The sequence below is a fragment of the Tubulanus polymorphus genome, chromosome 5, assembly GCF_964204645.1.
Source record: "Tubulanus polymorphus chromosome 5, tnTubPoly1.2, whole genome shotgun sequence".
Lineage (NCBI taxonomy): Eukaryota > Metazoa > Nemertea > Palaeonemertea > Tubulaniformes > Tubulanidae > Tubulanus > Tubulanus polymorphus.
Window position 1 is genome coordinate 20,996,744 of NC_134029.1, and position 18,321 is coordinate 21,015,064.

The window sequence follows — 18,321 nt, forward strand, 5'->3', positions numbered from 1 at the left end:
CGGAAGCAAGCATGTTTGATCACGGAAACATTGTTTCTCGAAACCATGTAAATCTCGTTTCTCGTGTGCACACGACACAGGGAAACTCTCGGATACATGTTTCTGTCCCTTGTTTCCGCGTTTCTGCGTTTCCGTGCACCGAGTGCGTTGGACTTTATGCAAAATTAGTGGTAGGTACACGTACAATGGCATCTGGGCCCGTGATGATTATCATAGCGAGTCCATTTTCCGTCGCTTCTACATGTCCGTTTTCCATCGTAATATTTATTAGGGTCGGTAGGTATCTCGTTATAAGCTCCCTTCACGCAACTGTACGTTAATATGGACATCCATTTTCTGGCGACAGTATAAGATGGCTCTGCCCGATAATAGGCCGGTGGAGTTTCACAATCGGGAAATACTAGAAAATGAATAAGTACACATTGAAGTAGTTTTGGCGATACAATCAATTAATCTTGCTTCAAAAATATACTATATTCTTAAATGTGTCTTTTAAAATTAATTGTCAATTAATCTTACTTAATCAGAAAACGTTTATTTTTACGTACTTCAAATTATATATGTATGATTTTCTGAGAACGACAATTTCACCTCGCGTATAATGAGGTACTGAACTAGCGATGAACTATGAATTCGACCTGGTTACTCTCATAACTCGATTTTTCTCCTTTTTATGATATGGGTAAAAAGTATAAGTCGTTTTACAAAGCAAGTGACGCATTTTTTTCAAGAGCGCGTATTTAATAAAAATCATTGAAGTATAGATATTTATCATAATGCCTGTTGCAAAAGCCATTAAAATGATTAATTTGTCAACAAGACTTCATTAGAGCCATTGATTAGCCGCATATTCTGACATAATGAAATCAATTTTACTGGTTCATGAAAAGGTCGGTTTTATTACGATTCAATTGAACGTAGAATCCGTTCATTTTTCTCGACGTTAGTAAATTATTACTTTTTGAAAAGCCGTGACGTTAATCGGTGCAAAGGATTAATGACTGTGTCGAAAATTCGACCAAATATTTAGGGTAAGTGATTTTTAAGAATTTTGGAACACTTTTTGCGTAAACATTTTCTCAGTAATCTAGATATTCTAAACGCCCGATATTAGTCGTTCACGAAGTTTGCGTATGTTAAAATTCCGTTCATTTGATTTCAGAGAAATTATTTTCATTATTTTCCATATATTTCTTTTCGATAGAATATTTGAACTTACGTCGCTGTTTTTCGCACGAAGTTGCGCAATTTGTTAACATATAATTCCTCGTCGATGATCTGTAACAGTCTGCCGTCTGAAGCCAACCGCCGCAGTTACAGGATTTATCGGCGTCAAATCCTACCACACGCATATCTGTAGACGATGAAACAGCTTCGTCAAACATACAAACAAACATTTACTTTAAACTGCAGTCAGGGCAGATCTAGGGTCTGATTCGGGGAGGGTCGTACCCCTATACATTGAAATGGCACCCCGAAAGAAAGCTGATCGGAAAAAAAATTAACTCATTTTTCTTGAAATACAGAGAAAAGCTTATGAAATTAAACTTTGTTTAGGCAGGCCCATCAGTTAGATATATTCCGTAAAATGTCTGGGCAACTTTAAGAGCCCCTGCCAGTCACCCCCGCCCATAAACCACCACCGCCTAACATCATGTCTTCTTAGATAACGGAACATCTGTACTACCATACTCTCCAGATACCGCCTGAATCCTATATCACTAGTGGGCACGACGGTATTCGGGGGAGGGGGCTGACTCAATCCCTTTGCCCTCATAATGAAAAATACAACGCTCCAAATAAGGTTTCCATCATTTATCCCATCATTTCTCAATCTATGGATTGCCTAATGCTAAAACATTGTTTTCATTCACTGGACGAAGGCCTGACTGTAAAAGCCAATTTTTCAGAAATATTTTTCACATTTCTTTTAACTTACTATGGCATAAGCAAGAAGCCTTGCACGTAGTAGCGCAGTTTGTCCAAGTGAATGGATGAAGTTTTTCGCAATCTCCGTTCGACAGGAAAAATGGACAGCTTGAATGAGAATCCGCACAAGAATACCCGCGCACAAGAGCTATGTATTTGGAAATAAAAGAAAAAAGGTGTTTTCATGAAATATGAAATAGATTTTTTGCCAGAGCGTATGACTCTGAATAAAAGTGTACATTTTTCCCAAATGAGAGAAGATTAGGCTATCATCTGAATACGCTTGTATTACAAATAATCATCATATCGTTCTTAAGTGTTGTTCACGATAATACATGGGATTAGGATTTAAAACTTACCTGGCATTTGAAAAGAAGTGAAGAACACTTTTAGACACAATAACAATATGAATCGTAGTTCGTTCATCTGTAAAAATGTAATTAATGTTAATTGATAAAAATAAAAAAAAGATTACATAAAAAATTATTTTGTAGTTATAAGAATACAAGTCCTTATCGTTGTTATGATTTTGTACATTGATATAAGATTCATCGCATTTAATATTGCCGGAAAATGAGATATGTATATTAATGTTTCAGATTCCTTCTTAGTATATTTCAGTGGTTAACTTTATTGTTGCACCACTAACGTCTCAGATTAGAAATACTTCCCAATAACCTTTTCTACATTATTCATTTTTTCTCTTACCTTGTCGGTTCGTGGTTCACATGTTCACTGACGAAATGTCTTGTTTACACATATAAATACACTGGTATGATAACTTTTTCCGTATATAGTTATGAAAACTTAGCGATATCGTTTGCACGTTAAAAGACGTCTACGGATCTGTTATTTTTATCACACGTCCCCTATTTAATAATGGTGTTTGTATTCACGGAAGCGAAGCATGCATACAGTCTGGATTGAGGAGGCTTTCTGATTGGATAAGGAAATAAAAGCGGTTGGCGGCTTATTCAAAAATCCTTTTAAAATATCGCGAATTTTAGCATCTTTAAAGCAATAGAATACCGGTGCTAGTTAAGCAGAATGTAGTTGGTATTAGGACTACTTTCTAATTAGACAATACAACTTCGTTGTTCCAAAAGAATTACATTTTCCTGATGTTTTCTCCGTTCTACTTCCTATAATCACGCTTCCAGTCCTTGCAACGCTTGAAATGGCTTTGGGTATGCCCCCTACGGCTTATATTTTAAGTTTGTTTTTATTTTGACGCTCAGTTAATTGATTAATTCCAATGTGTCTGAGGTCATTCGTCGCCTATAAGTTCGACTGACACAACACTGAAGACGACCAAGCGTGAAAGAATGTCACATTAAGTTGTTAACCATTATAAACAAAATTACCGTTATTGTCGGTATAAAAAAGAATAATGACTCACTCGTTTATTTGTTCATAATCTTGTACAAATTAATGACCTTATCTACTATAGCAACAACTGCGTCGAAATGTTGGCTTGGCAACCATCTCCATGATGGTGCAAATATGACTGATGATGTAGGATGGCGGATCGACTTGTAATAAGCGACAAGGGTACGCTGACGCTAGAACCCAGCGAATTGCCTCCGATTGATCAAAATGGTAGTCTGGTTGCGCGGGGGATAGATTTGTACCGACCAGTATCACCGAGACCCGGTGATCCTTTGTCCACATTGGATAAAGTCCAAAACAAGAAAAAGAAACCAGAAAATGTCGTTTTACCAAAAATAAAATCTGGAAATCGACTTCTATCACGTTATGATACGAGCCTCGAACCTGAAGGTATAAATTTCTCCGAAGAAGAGTTTTTTTCAGATGGCAACAAACAAGCGGAAAATGGCGTGGGACAGGGTACAAACGCGGAAGCTTTGGAAAATGGACACGATGTAAAGACCTCAGGAGAATACGGAGAACAGAAAAGTGAATCAGACCAGACGGCAGATCTAGCTGAGTCTCCTGAAAAAGATGGCACCGATGGATCAGAAACTTCGGTAAATATGTTGCAAGGCTCCTTTTTCGTATTCCTTGTATAATATAAAGAAATAAATGATAGGCATGATATTTTTGACTAGCTAAATCGCCAGTCGCCATTAGCTGCCGTCCCGAAAAAGATGCGCTTCAAGAAACTAGCTCGCATGGTTCGTACCAATCTATTTTGGCGGCGAGAACTAAACAGTGGTAAAAATCCAAACGAAGAAGAGCGAGGGGCGCGAGACTTCGTCATACATAATAAAGAGGATGGAACAACAGAGGTTTTGACATTCAATTTACAAATTTTCAAAGCTAAAGGTCAATCTTACGGTGGTCTTACAGCGAAAGCCAAGCGAATTTGCATGAAAGCGCATTGGGAGCGCACAAACGAAGACTTGGCATGTTTGAAAGTACGAGTGAAAACCTTTGCTTGTAGTATATTATTGAAGAGTCATAGCCACGTTGTACGTATATTAGCTGAATATTAAATCTCGATATTTCAATTAGGATGTGGTTAAAAGACTAAAATGCTTCGACAAATACTCGGAAAAAGTAAAACAGGAAATGGCTCGTGTTATTAGTTACGACTCATTCGATGACGGTAGAATTATCATACGTCAAGGGCATCAAGGTTATTCGTTCTATTTTATCATTAAAGGGGCAGTATCAGTCATCATATCTGATACTGATAAAAGAGGCAAGTATTCTAATAAAAATATTACGGATTATCAGTCGTTTATTAATGCAAAAGAATGAATCCATACGTCCGCGACAGGACTCGAACCTGCAATCTTCTGATTCGAAGTCAGACGCCTTATCCATTAGGCCACGCGGACAAGATACACTTCCTTTAAACTATGGGAATTTGTCCAAAGTTTTAAAATTGAAATCTGCGATTTTGTAATACATAAAATGCTTCGTGGTGAATGTTTTTCTTAGGTAAGAATACGTCTCAGGTCATTGGAGAATTGACCGAAGGTTCATCTTTTGGAGAATTGGCTCTGCTTCATGACATTGAGAGGACGGCAACTATTGTTTGCAAAGGTATTGTAAACCGAGAAACTGAAATCATTTTGCAAATAGTTCTTCAAAGACAAAAAAATAAAAATGTTCAATACAAATTTTTTTTCAGTTACTCTTTTACCAAGCTGAATATATGATCTTATATAGTTATCATTTGTTTATTCTGATGGTGTAACCATTGCAGGTAATTCAGAGTTTTTGAGAATAGACAGAGCCGATTTTGACATGGTACTGAGAGTCAGTTATGAATATGAGTGGAACGCAAGGCTGAAAGCCCTAAAAACGATACCCTGGTTCAAAGATTTATCCGAGGAAGAACTACTCAGCGCTAACCATGTCTGTAAAATGTTGGAATACCCGATGGATAAGGTCATTGATCTTCATCATTCGAAAGAAATTAAATTGGATCAAATATTTCAATTCAATTATATTTTTTCATTGGACACTTGATAATGACATTTACAGATCGTCTATGGCAATACAACGGATTTGACGGAGAATGTGTATTACGTAGTTTCCGGCGAGGCGAAAATCGTACGCGAGATGTACATGATAAAAGAAGCGCTGCCGTGGGGAAGAAAGAAAATAACGCTGAAAGCCATCGATCACCTAAGAACTGGAAAGAGACACCAACAAAGAAAGGACGCATTGAAAGAAGGACTAGAAGAACGCCATCTTATAGCTGTATGCACTATATCTAAGGGTCATTTCTACGGTCTCGGTACGGCCTATAAATGTATATGTTTTATTCGCGATTTAAATTACAATATGAAGTAGCAGGAATAGATACAAAATAATGTGATATAAGACGCTGGACGACTGGTGAAGTTAAAATAAACTTATTTCCTCTCACATTCGCGCACATTCATACCCCATTCATACCTACAAGTTATATGACAGAACATGAAAAGCCATTTCTATTTACGTAATAGAAATCATATGATTCCAAATACGTTGGAATATGGCTAGCAACATCATACTCTTATTTTTCAATTTTTAGGTGAAGATTTGATAAGCACGTACATAATATCCACTGATAGGCTGGAAGTACTGGCCGTCCCGCGCATTCTGTTTACCCGTTACGGTAAAGCCGAACTATTGATCCGTATGAAAGAAGATCTGTGCACGGTGATCCCGAGCAATAAGCAGGCGTTCAACCATTTCATGGAGAGCAAAAAATGGAAACGATACAAAAGTCAAGTGACCAGGGAAGTGGTCAGCAATAGACGAATCCCGAATCCTACTCGGTTAGGGGATGTACCGCTAGCTATACGTATGGAAGAGCCGACTGATGACCTCGGTGGTATTTCAGAAACTGTTCAGGATGTTTAGATATAATCAATTGATATTTTGCAAGAGATAAAGAATCAGTGAAACCTATGATTTTCGGGCGTTTAGCCTTTTCAGTCTTTCGTATGTCGTCTTTGGTTATTTTTGGTATCATTACTTGTTTCTAATTGCTTATAATTTTGTACGAACAAAAAGTGAAAGAGGAAGCTATTTCTATTTTATTTGTACTGCATAGATGACATGATGAAATTCCTTCCCATCTACCTTGTCCGTTGTGGGGCCTAGACGAAACTGAGTAACTTTTCCAGCTTCCTTTGTGGAGTTCAAAAAAGAAAATGCATCAACATAACTTCCGTCTATTATTTCTAAGTGCTTTATAGCGGATAACCTATTTAAGTACTATATATATATATATATGCCTGGAAATCAACACAAGTAGCTCGCGATAAAGGGTCATATTTAGCGTGTGGGATATGATAGCGGAGTTTTGTTTCAAGAAATCAACGACCATATTATAGTTAGTAACGTATATATACCGAAACAGGATGTAATCGTATATGCCGCGCAGTTGTGTCACAAGATGCTGAACACTCGCTAATAAAGGATAGATTGTTTCCAGTCGTAGAGTTAGGTAAGTCTTGACCATTTGCGCGATATGTACATGCTTTGAAATTACTTACAAGACTTTACTATGTAATGGTCAATCACAAAATGTTTTCTATTTTCTGATAAGCGTCGCCAACAATATATATCCTCTGTATTTTTTACGTCACTGATACCAGCGTTTTGCCCATTCGCTGCTGCACTGAATGGTGGTGAACAAGCCCGTTCAGTTGATCATTGGATATAAAAAATAGATAACAAATAATCTAGAGACTATATTTCTATATTTAGGAATGATGTAGATATAATGAACTGTCTTTTAATAAATAGATTCACCATTGAGTTTGGTTTATCTATTCGGACGGCAGTCATTAAATATATGAATATATGTATATGTAGATTTCGGATGATCGAGAGATGTTTTGGTTTTTTGGAAATTCCGTTTTACTTGGTAAGTCACGAAACCATTTGTAATCATATTCTAAGGTTGAATTTTGCATTATTCCTAATGCGATGCGGATGACTTTAAAGTGTTTCAGCTACGAACATGGGGTATGCAAGCTTAGTATACAACTGATTGGGACGTATTTTGCGATAGTGATCATGGAAATATGCACTTGAATGTCGATTAATAAGGCGCAAACATCTCAGTAATACGATACATATGAGAGGGTCTAATCTGCAGGTTTCAGGCCCGATTGACCTTTGGAGAATCGCCAAGGCCTTAGAAAGTTGTAGAAAAAAAACAATATATCAAATAAACGTGACCCAAACAACTATTTGTTGTTTCTTACGATACTGTGCTTTAAACTATTTCCGAGTCCTTTTGCATTCATATTTTTTCTGCACGCTCAATTTCGAAACCAGGCAATATTGTGGATTAAATGAGTCTCTATTCGTTTGGGCTATCAATACAAATAAGTGATAATTTCTTATCAACTAATTGATTCCGAATTCAATTCTGTATTTATTTGGGCTATAATAGAATGGGTTATTCGTCAAAATAAACAATCTTATCTTATTGTTATCTCACTTTTCTATAATCTTATTTTTTCACGATATTGATAAGGCTTCTTCACTTTTACAGGCGTCATAGCGCTAACTGTACGCAGTTCCGCAACCGCCATTAATCGGCGAGATGTCGAAAAAGCAATCCGAACAAATCAACGCGACCAAAATGTTTCAGGGTTTGATCAGATCCGGATTGCTGATGACGTTATCGTTGATAAGAATGTCAGCCAAGGGATTATCCAACGCGATGGTCAGTTGCATACAAAACAGTTCTCAAACGGTGAAGAGTTTAACAATACTATGGCTGACGATAGCCTTGCAATTGCTAATGATCATAGCGACACTGATAATAAACCGCGTGCTAGTTATAGCCTTTCAGGCTCCATTGATGATACTGAGAACCTTTCTGCAGTTACTGAGGAGCTCGGTGAGATTCGCTCTCAGAAAGTTCCGACAATATTAGCAGTGTTGAACAGGTCTGGAGGTGATACTGTGAATAATAGTGTAAATATGATCACAAAACCTGGTTCGGTCGAATATATGGAACTGAAACGATTCGAAAAATCTGCTGGCAAAAATCAGGGTCGCAGAGTTGTACCGAAAATTCGTGCGAAATTTCACAACGAAGACGAAGAACCGAAATTAATATCTGAAGCTGAGGACGGTTTAGATGAAACAACTGGTGAATCAGAATTCTCTGAAATCAAACCTTATGATGATTTTGTAATTGAAGGGAGTGGGGACAGTGGAAATAGTAGTAAATCGATAGCGAGTCCAATTACTATTATAAATACGGTTGATAGAACGGAAAGAACGTCAACAAAATCAACGCCGACAAAATCAAAGAGCCCGACAAGGACATCGAAAATGCCAAATGTGAGGCAAGTCAAACCAACAGTTATTGCTTCAAAGCCATCGATAAAAATACCAACTACAAGTGGATCAGTTGCTGAGGGGGGAGTAGAAAATACGAGCAAGCAATCGGAGAGAAATGTGAAAACGATGATAACGTCAAAACCAAACTTGATTGGAATCTCTGCTGCGCCGACGACAACAACGAAGAAACCGACGATCAACGTCGATGTGGAACGAGGCAAAGTCGTCGAAAAACCCGAAAAGGAGCCTGGAAAAAATATGGATAAGAAAAATCCTACTCGTGTTCAAGAGACGCCAGAAGGTGATAAGCAACCTACGACTGTTGTAATCAAAGACACGGAAAAGGGTAAAACGGATGTGGTTGTAGACAGCACTATCATCGAACAAGTGACAAAACGAACAAAGGTAATGATCAATAAAGATAGTAGCTGTTAATCTACTTAACAAACTGATAATGGTCTCTTTTTGTTTGACTTGCAGATAGTTGGCCCTGATATAAACACGAGGCCAAAACCAAAAACGACGAAAGCACCCCCTAGCGCGTACATCGTCATCAAATTCGATTTGATGAGTCATACATTTTGCCGGCACGTGGGTATTTTCAAGAAAGCCGTAGCTAAAAGCGTCGACTCCCGCATTCGCATCAAACCGGACCAAGTAATCGTAATGAACGACTGCCGAAGTGTCGTCAATCGTCCTAAACGTAACGTAATAACTACTGTCAAATTTTATATCGTCGACCGATCAAATGAATATAGTTTAACGTTAACCTCAGTGGCGTTTACAACTCTGGGAGAATATGGATTTCAGGATAACGTCTTCTACACAACGGTATACTCCTACATGTTGTTCTGTGTATCGAATCATACATCAATGGATGAATTAGTTTATTCTCATAGATTTCGTTTCAGCCATTAAGTATAGAGTTTGCCCAAGAAACCAGACACTCGGCAGCAGACCAAACCTCCAGAAGATTTGGATCTGGTATCGTTGTTGCTATAGTTATTGCCTGTATAGCTGGTGTAGCACTAGTCATACTCATTATATTACAGGTAAAGAATGGAAAGTTTGTGGTGTGGATCTAGGGACCATTGAGGTTCCTTTTTATCAAGACAGAGATTGTCAAAACCTGTCAATTTGACACTCGGAGATAGATCTTTTTGGATTGATCTCTTCAGAAAACTTCTAACGATGAAGATATCCACTTGCGGCCTTTCGGTGTGTGACTGTTTTATCTAAGGAATACACTTCCTTTACTATTGGACCCCGCCTTGTAATTCTCTTAGATTCTCCCCTGTATCATGGCATTTCTATCTTCGATCGAATATGATTACAATACTTTTTGAATCTAGGATCAGGTTAAACACCGTATTTATATTGCCAACCTTAGCCGCTATTTTGGATAAATGGATAAATGTTTTTGTTTCTCGGACAGATCGTGATGCGGCACCGTCAGAAAGATTCGTCAAGACTGATGCGACCGATTCCCCCTGAATTTATACCGGATGGTTATTGTAGCTCGAGGGTTTCAATAGATTCTTTCCGTTTGTCGTCGTTAGCTCACAGAATATCTCTAGGCCACGTCAATCTGGGACTTCACACCGAAACGGTAAGATCTTGCTTCATCGCCAACTTATTCATCAGAATTTAGGTAAATGAGGTAATATGTCTTATCTGATGCGAATACAATTCATCAGGGGCGTCTCTAGGAGGGATCAGGGTGTCCGGCGCCCACCGCCCCCACCCCAGAATTTCAAGTGCCCTCAAAAATGTCACCCCAAAATTTTTTGGACCAATGATTTCCACCTATAATTTTTTCAATACATGAAATGACCGAAAGCACCCCTAAAATGTTGTAGAAGTATCTGGTGTGGTGTTTCGTAAAAGGTGCCCTTATTTCGCATTGGACAACCCCCCCCCCCCCCCCCATGGAAAATCCTAGATCCGTCCCTGTTCGTTTGATATTATAAAAGATATGTATACGTGAAAATATGTAGTGGCAAACGAAACCTCTGAGAATCATATGAAACGATATCATTCCAGACACCAGAGCCGTCAAAGCCTACGAAATTCATCGGTTTACCAAATTTCCGTCTAGACATGGAAATGTTGGAGGACGAATTCGAGGTGAAATTTTTTTTTTGGAAGCTATCCATGCGATAAACGCAATCGGAAATTCTTCAAGGCCTTGGGCTGTCGATTACTTAATACACGTTTTTCGTTGTATTACAGAAACTATACAACGTAATGCCCAGATCGTCGGAGGTTCCCCCTGGTGCCGAGAACAAAAACCGATTTGCTAACGTTATCCCCAGTAAGTTTCGCGCACCGTGCCTTGCTATATTCATATTCTTAGATAATTGATATCCCACAAAACATATTGATATTGTAGTTGAGGAAAGTCGAGTCATGCTAAAAACGGTTTACGGAGCTGTCGCCAGTGAATACATCAATGCTAATTACATCAAGGTGATTTAAAAGATAAATTAGTTTTTCGCTCAAGTAAAACTCACTATAACTCGCGTACAGTAACAATGATATAAGGATTTTGACACTTAACTCCCATAATGTGGTAGAAAATCCACAATACAGATAAGAAAAAATAAGTCCGAAAGGTTTCCTCGAGTGTATATTTCGACGTTTCGACTAATAGTCATCTTCAAGAATACCTTATTTCTACTGTATTATCGTTTCAACACGGATCTGAGCATTTCATCAAGGTTATGTTCCTTAGTTGGTAAATGAAACACATTTCGGTAGTCTAATTAATCGTTATCAGAACATCGTTTGGCATCGTTTTGGGTGTTAAATTAAAATTCAAACTATGTTTATGCAGGGCTATAGAAGGCGTCCGAAGGTGTACATAGCTACCCAAGCACCGATGAAAAATACTATAGGAGACCTATGGCGGATGGTTTGGGAACATCAGTGCCGTATTATCGTCATGTTGACTGCTCTTGATGAAGATGGCATGGTAAATGAATAACGTTTAATGTATACACGTATCGTTGGGAAGTTTTATTGACACTCTTTTAGGTCATTATTTTTTGCGCTCAGAAAATATAGAGTCGCATTGTCTCGTGTTTTACCTAAAAGAATGTTTCATGGCGGAAGATCTTTTTCACGTGCAGCACAAATATTATTATAATCTACCTCTTAATCTTTGGAACGGTAATGGCATTGATAATTTGAAATCTCGTCTTAAGACTTTCCTTTTGAAAGAACATTCATATTTTCAATGTATTTTATAGCCGCATTTTTACTGTAAATAGCTCCGAGACGCCGTGTAGTGCGAACTATAAATTCTTATCATCATTGGTGAAATTGATCAGTCACTCGGTAAATTCTCTCTTCACGTCATTACAATTTTCAGTCAAGATGTGAGGAATACTGGCCAAATACAAATGGCGTAGATCTGGTGAGATCTTACGGAGCATTCCAGATAACTCAAAAATCCAGAGAGGTCTACCAAGAATATATCGTTTCAACTTTATCGGTAAAAGATTTAGAGGTGCGTACAGTATAAATCAAAGGTCATAAATAACAGCCTTTCACGGATTTTCGCTTACCAATTTTGCAGCTACGTACTGATTTTAACAACAATTCATGTATTTTGTTACTTTCATGACAAACATCTTTAAATAATTTGATTTACCAGTTTACCAGGGGCCGGTTGCTCAATAGGATGGTGTCAATATAACTTTAACTTTAACCGACGAGGGAATTTATCCGTCGGTTGAATTTTCAAGCAACCCAATCTAACCGACGGTTAAGAGTTTAACCGGCCCCTGATTGCTTCATCAATTTCAGAGTAATCTTACAAGAGAAGTGATTCATTTTTGGTATACAGCCTGGCCCAATCAGGGCGTACCCGAATCGTCTTTATCTATCGTTAAATTCATTTTACAACTCCGCCCTCACATGAAAAGACACAGTACGTCTCCAACTGTAATTCATTGCAGGTATGAACCCTTTTCATCTCTCGTGGCGTTACTAAGTGTTAGCTCGTGTAAATACTTACGGTGGCTGGATTAGGGATATCGTGCATTATTTTTTCTACCCATTCCTGACAAAAAATGGCATCCTCAACACCGCGTAAAAGCGATCGTTGCAATCTTTTTGTCTCGAATCGGCTAGAAAAAAAATGATGCATGGGATCTCTAATCATCCACCATATCCGCTAGATGAATTTGACAAATAAACTGATGTAGAATTATTTAGGATTCATAGATGATCTTTTTCTGCGAATTACTTTTGATAAACTTCCAACTGTGATTCTACTGAATAAATACTAATTTATCTTATTACCAAAGTCCCGGGACTGGAAGAACTGGAACAGTCATAGCTATTGATATATGTATGAGATCATTTGAAGAGACGAATGTCGTGGATATACTCAACTGCGTAAACCGATTACGTCAGGAACGAGGTGGAGCCGTTAAAACACTAGAACAATATGCATTTATATTCAAGGTAAAATCTTACGAAACCAAAGTGTTAACAAGCCACAACAGTAGTAGACTTTGAATTCTGCGCATAAACCGGATAATCCACGTAATTGTACCCTGGCTTTAAAGAGTTTAGTTAGAAGATTTAGCTTTTGAGTTCAAAGACTTCATCGAAGCACCCAAGTTTAATGCATTTTGTTTCCAGGGCAGAATGTTTTGTACCCTAGCATGAATAAAAAAAAACCTGATTTTGGATCATGAATTATCATCAGTGATTTCGTTTCTGTTTTGCAGGCTCTCAACGATTATGCGCTGATGTTATCAAATCCATCAGTATGTTCATCAGCTACTTCGTCTTCTGTTTCTATCAATATCAACCAGTGATGCTGGAAACTTCAGAAAACGAAACCGCTACCGCATGGGGACTTAGTACATGTACATGTAGACCACTTTACGAAACTGTCTTCTTTTAGAATGCTAGCCGTATGCGTTATCTCCACTCAATGTCCGTGCAATACAGTAGTGATTGGTAAAAGTCGTGATTTAAAAAAACCACTAGGTATTAAATGTGTTTGATATGTATGGAATGTAAATAGGGATGTCGCTTGAAAATAAAGAACAGTTTATCGATTCTCAATTTGTCATTCAAGTCTCTCAAATAAAATGGAATTAGCGATTGAAACAACTCGCCCGCCACGGTAATAATACCAATCGTGAGCTCGACTGTCTAGTGCTGCCCCTATGCGGGTAAAACGTGAACTAAAATAATACTCACTTGCCAGTCTTTGAACAGCCGCAGTGGACAAACTAAATACCCATACCGTTTGCCAATTTTTTTCGACTTCGACACTTTTGGGTCGATACCTACCAAGGGATTTTCCAGATTAATCGGTCTTGGAACAGAAAATTTCATTCAACTTCAATTCTATACCAGATGCAACAAAATATTCCTTAGACAAAACGGTTTATATGTACAGTTTTGACTCCACACTAGCAGAACCCTTTATTGCAAAAGCTGAACAAACATGAAATGAGAAATAATTCAATAAGTATTTAGAAAACGATCTGTTTTATTTATATACAACAGCAATTTATATCTGTACAGATAGTTGAAATTGTACAATAGAATTAAGAATTGAAAGCACCAAGATATTGCCACAGTCATCCGCCCTCCACGCATGCACACATTTATTAAATCCAAACGTAAATCTGACCATTCGCTATCCGAGTAATAACTTGAATATAATTGTCACAATATTTAGTCCAATCAAAGGAACTGAAATGAAAATTCATAAGACAAAAATGTTTTGAATATTTTTTTCTTCCCATGACGACAAGTTTATTCTCTTGAAAACACTATCAACTTACTTCTCATTACAGTACGAATCGATCGAATAAGATTCATTATCTGAGTCTTCATTCCGGGCGCTTCACCGAAACCGCGATGGTCTGTAGCCCAACCAACTGAAATAAAAATTATTACTAGAAGTTTTCGTTTATTTCCAGGTTGTCATACTATACCACCAGATGGCGTACCAGTCTGAGTCATTTTATCGTCAGTTTTAAGCATTTTAGGGATATTTACGATACGTTATATTGACCAAAATTACGTTAGAAAATTAGGAATATATTAGATCTATGATCATACGTACTCTTTGCTAGGAATCGTTCCTCATGAAGGACGCAAACTGCATTTAAACACAGTAAAGTAGCCTCCAATAAACTATACAGGGTAAACGCCATTTTGAATGATGACGTAGCGTAATCCTAGAAATAGACTGGTTCCGCACTACACGCGGGCTCAAGGAAACAGCCCGTACATCAAAACTGTATTAATATCTAACAATCATTGGTTGGATATTCAAAGAAATATTCAGAATTGTAATATATACTGTTTCAAGCTGAAAATAAACAAAGCAATTTGTTCACTGGTTGGCTTTGTAAAATATGTCCACTAGCGGGAGCCAGTCTATTCTGGATTTCTAGGATATTTCTCGTTGTTGGAGAAGCGTAAACAAACATGATGCAATGTCCTGAAAAACTGAAATATCTGACGTGGCCAAATGAGAATCACTGATTTTCTGCAAATGCTGACGTCGCCTTAGCTCGGCTCTCTCAATATAAACCCTGACATTACCGACGCGTTCAATCTACACACCTTTCTTCTGAAACAAACGAGTCGAACCACACCGCAGTGAAAACTATTTGCAGATCTTTTCAACTTGAACATTAGCCTGAAAAAATTACAGTGTTATTGGCGTGAACCGTATAAACAGGTTTCAACTATAGAATTCACGACCGAGTGTTCGAGACATTATATACCGCATATTCAATTTGATCCAAGATGAAAGTCGTTAGTGCGTCGCTGATTGGGATGGCGCTGTGTTTGGCATCGTCTACGGGACACGTTCATCATGGACGAAAAATGAAGCCAATAATCCATAAATTTGCGTAAGTACTATTTGCATCATCTCTAAATAGGTTGTCACGTAGTATTCAAGGAAAAAGCGTATTTATATATCATTATGTTTGTTCAATATTTGTAGTAATGATAGGATTGAAACCGTGGTGGATACTGGCGTTTTTGACCAGATGGAGAAACATTTCATGGGAAACGATGACCAGAGAGAGACAGCTGAACCGCCGAAACCAAATTGCCACCGAAATAAACAACAGCAATTTCCTCGTGAACACACGGAGGAGCGTTGGTCGACACAGCCGCCGTGTACCGTCTGCTCACAGCATACAGCTTCCGATCTGAACGAGGCCGTTGTTAAAAACCGGCCCCATAAGAATAACAATCTGAATAAAAAAGACCAAGAAAGACTCGCGAATACCAAGGAGCGAATCCGATCACTAAACAAACAAATGAACCATCTGGACGAACAACAAAAAGCCGGCGAGAAAATAATACGCGATATGAAATTGCGACGACAACAAATACGAGCTGAAGAAATCAAACGACAAGAAGAACTGGAAGTGATTAGTCAGGAAGCTCGAAAAATGAAGGAGAATCGAGATCGAATGAGGCTCGAGAAAGCGGCGCAAATTAGAAGACAACAAGAATTAGAAGCCGCGAGATTACGTTATGAACGCGAGCGTGCTAGGATTTTACAACAGGCGGGCCAGCACGAAGATGAGAATCTCGGTCAAACTCGAGATGAACAGATGCCTAGTGAGGACTTCGGCGACAGCGGACGAGAAAGTGGATACACAGTTGCAGAGGGATTGAAACAGGCGTTAGAATTGGGACAGGCGATTAAAAGTATGGAGAGGAGCTTAACCGAAGTAGCTGCTGCAGATCAGGACAATCCAGAAACCGGTGAGTCTAACGCGGAAAAATCCTCGCCTACGTCTGAGGGAATTCCAGCGGTGAGGTTATCGGAAAGTACTGTTGATTCGAACTCAAAACATGTCCAACTCGGCGCGTTTAAAGTATACAATTTCTACCCGGACGACATATCTATAAAAACCATCGGACATTTCATTCATATCAGCGGTCGATATGAGATTTGTAAATGTAATAAGAACAACTGCGAAAAGAGCGAATTTCAACATCATTTCAGCATCTCACAATCTATCGATACCTCCAGTATTCACGCCACGCTAGACGCTGATAGAATTCTGAGAATACACGCTGTCGATTACGAGGGTACGGTCATTGAACCTGAAGACAGGCAAATCCGTATTTTAGGACTTGGAATCGAGAAATCACGTCCCGCCACTTCGACCTCCTGTTCAGATGGTCAGCGGCCGGTAGATTCGCCAACACCACCACAACCACCACCAGCCGATTACCCGAAAGTGGGAAAGGTCTACAACAAACCGAGAACGTTCGTTATTACCGCAGAACCAGAAAAACATTTAAGAATCCTTGACGAACTCTAAATGCGAAGAAATAATGATGATACGGTTCGTCAATATTAATTATTCAATATATCATTAGATCAGCCTATAATGACTACTATACATATGTGATAAGGTATCATTCAAATCTAAGTAATGTATATAAAGCTTAAATTATATAACTTAAATATCATATTATATTATTTACTGTAAGGAACATTCAATTGTCTGTAATTACTAGATAATTTATAAAAGTGTTGTGTGTATTGATTGATATGATGTGGTTGTATCTCTTTATATAAATCTCAGTTTTTTACGCGTGTCAATAAATAAATGCATTTTTCATAACAATAAATGCTAGTTTTTAGTCTAAATTTGGATATGAAAATTAATCATCTCTATATCAACGGTTTATTATCCACTGAGGACCGAAGGAAACTGTTTAAAGCCAAAAATAGCCAAAAGAAAGTAGTGAAAGTCCCTATCGATCGGCCCCTTCGGTATTGAATTTACACCTCCCTGGTAACGGGCAGTTTTCGGTTTGAACCAGCGTGCTAGCGCATAACGACGCTTAACAAACAGGTTATTACTTACATGAAATACACTACATTAATGACAGAAAGGAGCTAAAGATTAGTCTTTTGATTTAGTGCAATGACGTAAAAGAATCACTCTGAAATTTTTAACTGAAAGAGTGCCACTTGCAAGGAACTGTAGCGGAAATTCCGTGATGATGTTATAGGCGCCAAATTTAAATCACTTTCTTGCCTGCATAGCAGTTTTATAACCGGGCCAGAGCGCCAGTTTTGAATCCCTCATGTATCGCCACAGATAGCGTCTAATATTTATAGATCCTTAAAATAGCACCAATTATTCAATTTCCTTATCCTTTATTCCCGTTTATAACCTGGTTACCTTTCTTACTGCGTTGCGGGACGAACTCAGCTCGCGTCCGGTCGAGTTGTGTTCGTTGGGGGATTTTACACAGACTATGTTGTCTTACCGTCTTTATAACTATTCGGCGGAACCAGTTGTTCAAGAAATCAAACTGCTCTTAAAGCACATCAGTACGTCTTAAATCTTCTTACCAATACGTTCGTATTTATATCCTAACGATGTTATATTGTGATATATGAATTCCGCTCTAGTGAAGTCGAGTAGCGCCCGGATTCGGGCCGGTTCAATTTGGTACTCCGCGGTGCCGACCGCTTGAGTGCTCCCTCTTTCGGTGAACTACATTTTTTTTGTAACTAATTGGAAGTTAAATATTCTCTTGATAATAAATCTTTTTCTTTTCGGAGTTTTTAATGCTCGACTCGGACCGGAG

The 18,321-nt window shown here is 38.3% G+C and overlaps 4 protein-coding genes and 1 non-coding gene across 6 annotated transcripts; 3 read left to right on the forward strand and 2 right to left on the reverse strand.

The window, feature by feature from the left end:
• Positions 1 to 3,449: 3,449 nt before the first annotated feature.
• Positions 3,450 to 6,288, forward strand: LOC141906307 (uncharacterized). Its single transcript, XM_074795554.1, has 7 exons — positions 3,450 to 3,917; positions 3,999 to 4,307; positions 4,405 to 4,594; positions 4,837 to 4,941; positions 5,105 to 5,289; positions 5,386 to 5,641; positions 5,921 to 6,288. The coding sequence occupies exons 1-7, from the start codon at positions 3,450 to 3,452 to the stop codon at positions 6,250 to 6,252; spliced, it is 1,845 nt and encodes a 614-aa protein (XP_074651655.1). The 3' UTR covers positions 6,253 to 6,288.
• Trnar-ucg (transfer RNA arginine (anticodon UCG)) lies at positions 4,661 to 4,733 on the reverse strand. The gene has a single exon. It is a non-coding gene; the product is annotated as a tRNA-Arg (tRNA).
• A 388-nt stretch (positions 6,289 to 6,676) lies between the features above and the next one.
• Positions 6,677 to 13,771, forward strand: LOC141906180 (uncharacterized). 2 transcript variants are annotated; one of them, XM_074795411.1, is made up of 14 exons: positions 6,677 to 6,841; positions 7,213 to 7,264; positions 7,901 to 9,105; positions 9,181 to 9,531; positions 9,612 to 9,752; positions 10,136 to 10,309; positions 10,744 to 10,827; positions 10,933 to 11,014; positions 11,093 to 11,169; positions 11,537 to 11,674; positions 12,074 to 12,211; positions 12,511 to 12,662; positions 13,014 to 13,173; positions 13,443 to 13,771. In XM_074795411.1, exons 2-14 carry the CDS (start codon positions 7,231 to 7,233, stop codon positions 13,530 to 13,532), a joined length of 2,826 nt encoding a protein of 941 aa, XP_074651512.1. In that variant the 5' UTR covers positions 6,677 to 6,841; positions 7,213 to 7,230; the 3' UTR covers positions 13,533 to 13,771. The 2 variants fall into 2 exon arrangements, with proteins under 2 accessions (XP_074651512.1, XP_074651513.1); XM_074795412.1 differs by lacking the exon at positions 7,213 to 7,264 and having other exon boundaries at positions 6,679 to 6,841.
• A 446-nt stretch (positions 13,772 to 14,217) lies between these two features.
• LOC141906133 (immediate early response 3-interacting protein 1-like) lies at positions 14,218 to 14,891 on the reverse strand. Its single transcript, XM_074795342.1, has 3 exons — positions 14,801 to 14,891; positions 14,517 to 14,612; positions 14,218 to 14,424 (listed from the first exon to the last, which is right to left on the reverse strand). Exons 1-3 carry the CDS (start codon positions 14,889 to 14,891, stop codon positions 14,369 to 14,371), a joined length of 243 nt encoding a protein of 80 aa, XP_074651443.1. The 3' UTR covers positions 14,218 to 14,368.
• A 431-nt stretch (positions 14,892 to 15,322) lies between these two features.
• LOC141905715 (uncharacterized) lies at positions 15,323 to 17,310 on the forward strand. Its single transcript, XM_074794702.1, has 2 exons — positions 15,323 to 15,599; positions 15,695 to 17,310. The coding sequence occupies exons 1-2, from the start codon at positions 15,493 to 15,495 to the stop codon at positions 17,034 to 17,036; spliced, it is 1,449 nt and encodes a 482-aa protein (XP_074650803.1). The 5' UTR covers positions 15,323 to 15,492; the 3' UTR covers positions 17,037 to 17,310.
• Positions 17,311 to 18,321: the final 1,011 nt, after the last annotated feature.

What these genes read in the sequence shown, in the direction of transcription:
- LOC141906307 (XM_074795554.1), top strand. Translation starts at nt 3,450, where the DNA reads ATGGCGGATCGACTTGTAATAAGCGACAAGGGTACGCTGACGCTAGAA. An exon ending in ATCTGATACTGATAAAAGAG is followed by an intron (nt 4,595 to 4,836) that starts GCAAGTATTCTA and finishes TGTTTTTCTTAG; the next exon opens with GTAAGAATACGTCTCAGGTC. An exon ending in TGGAATACCCGATGGATAAG is followed by an intron (nt 5,290 to 5,385) that starts GTCATTGATCTT and finishes TGACATTTACAG; the next exon opens with ATCGTCTATGGCAATACAAC.
- LOC141906180 (XM_074795411.1), top strand. Translation starts at nt 7,231, where the DNA reads ATGTTTTGGTTTTTTGGAAATTCCGTTTTACTTG. An exon ending in TGGGACTTCACACCGAAACG is followed by an intron (nt 10,310 to 10,743) that starts GTAAGATCTTGC and finishes ATATCATTCCAG; the next exon opens with ACACCAGAGCCGTCAAAGCC. An exon ending in TCAATGCTAATTACATCAAG is followed by an intron (nt 11,170 to 11,536) that starts GTGATTTAAAAG and finishes ATGTTTATGCAG; the next exon opens with GGCTATAGAAGGCGTCCGAA.
- LOC141905715 (XM_074794702.1), top strand. Translation starts at nt 15,493, where the DNA reads ATGAAAGTCGTTAGTGCGTCGCTGATTGGGATGGCGCTGTGTTTGGCA. An exon ending in CCAATAATCCATAAATTTGC is followed by an intron (nt 15,600 to 15,694) that starts GTAAGTACTATT and finishes CAATATTTGTAG; the next exon opens with TAATGATAGGATTGAAACCG.
- LOC141906133 (XM_074795342.1), bottom strand. Translation starts at nt 14,891, where the DNA reads ATGGCGTTTACCCTGTATAGTTTATTGGAGGCTACTTTACTGTGTTTA. An exon ending in GGAACGATTCCTAGCAAAGA is followed by an intron (nt 14,613 to 14,800) that starts GTACGTATGATC and finishes TTTTTATTTCAG; the next exon opens with TTGGTTGGGCTACAGACCAT. An exon ending in GATTCGTACTGTAATGAGAA is followed by an intron (nt 14,425 to 14,516) that starts GTAAGTTGATAG and finishes TTTTCATTTCAG; the next exon opens with TTCCTTTGATTGGACTAAAT.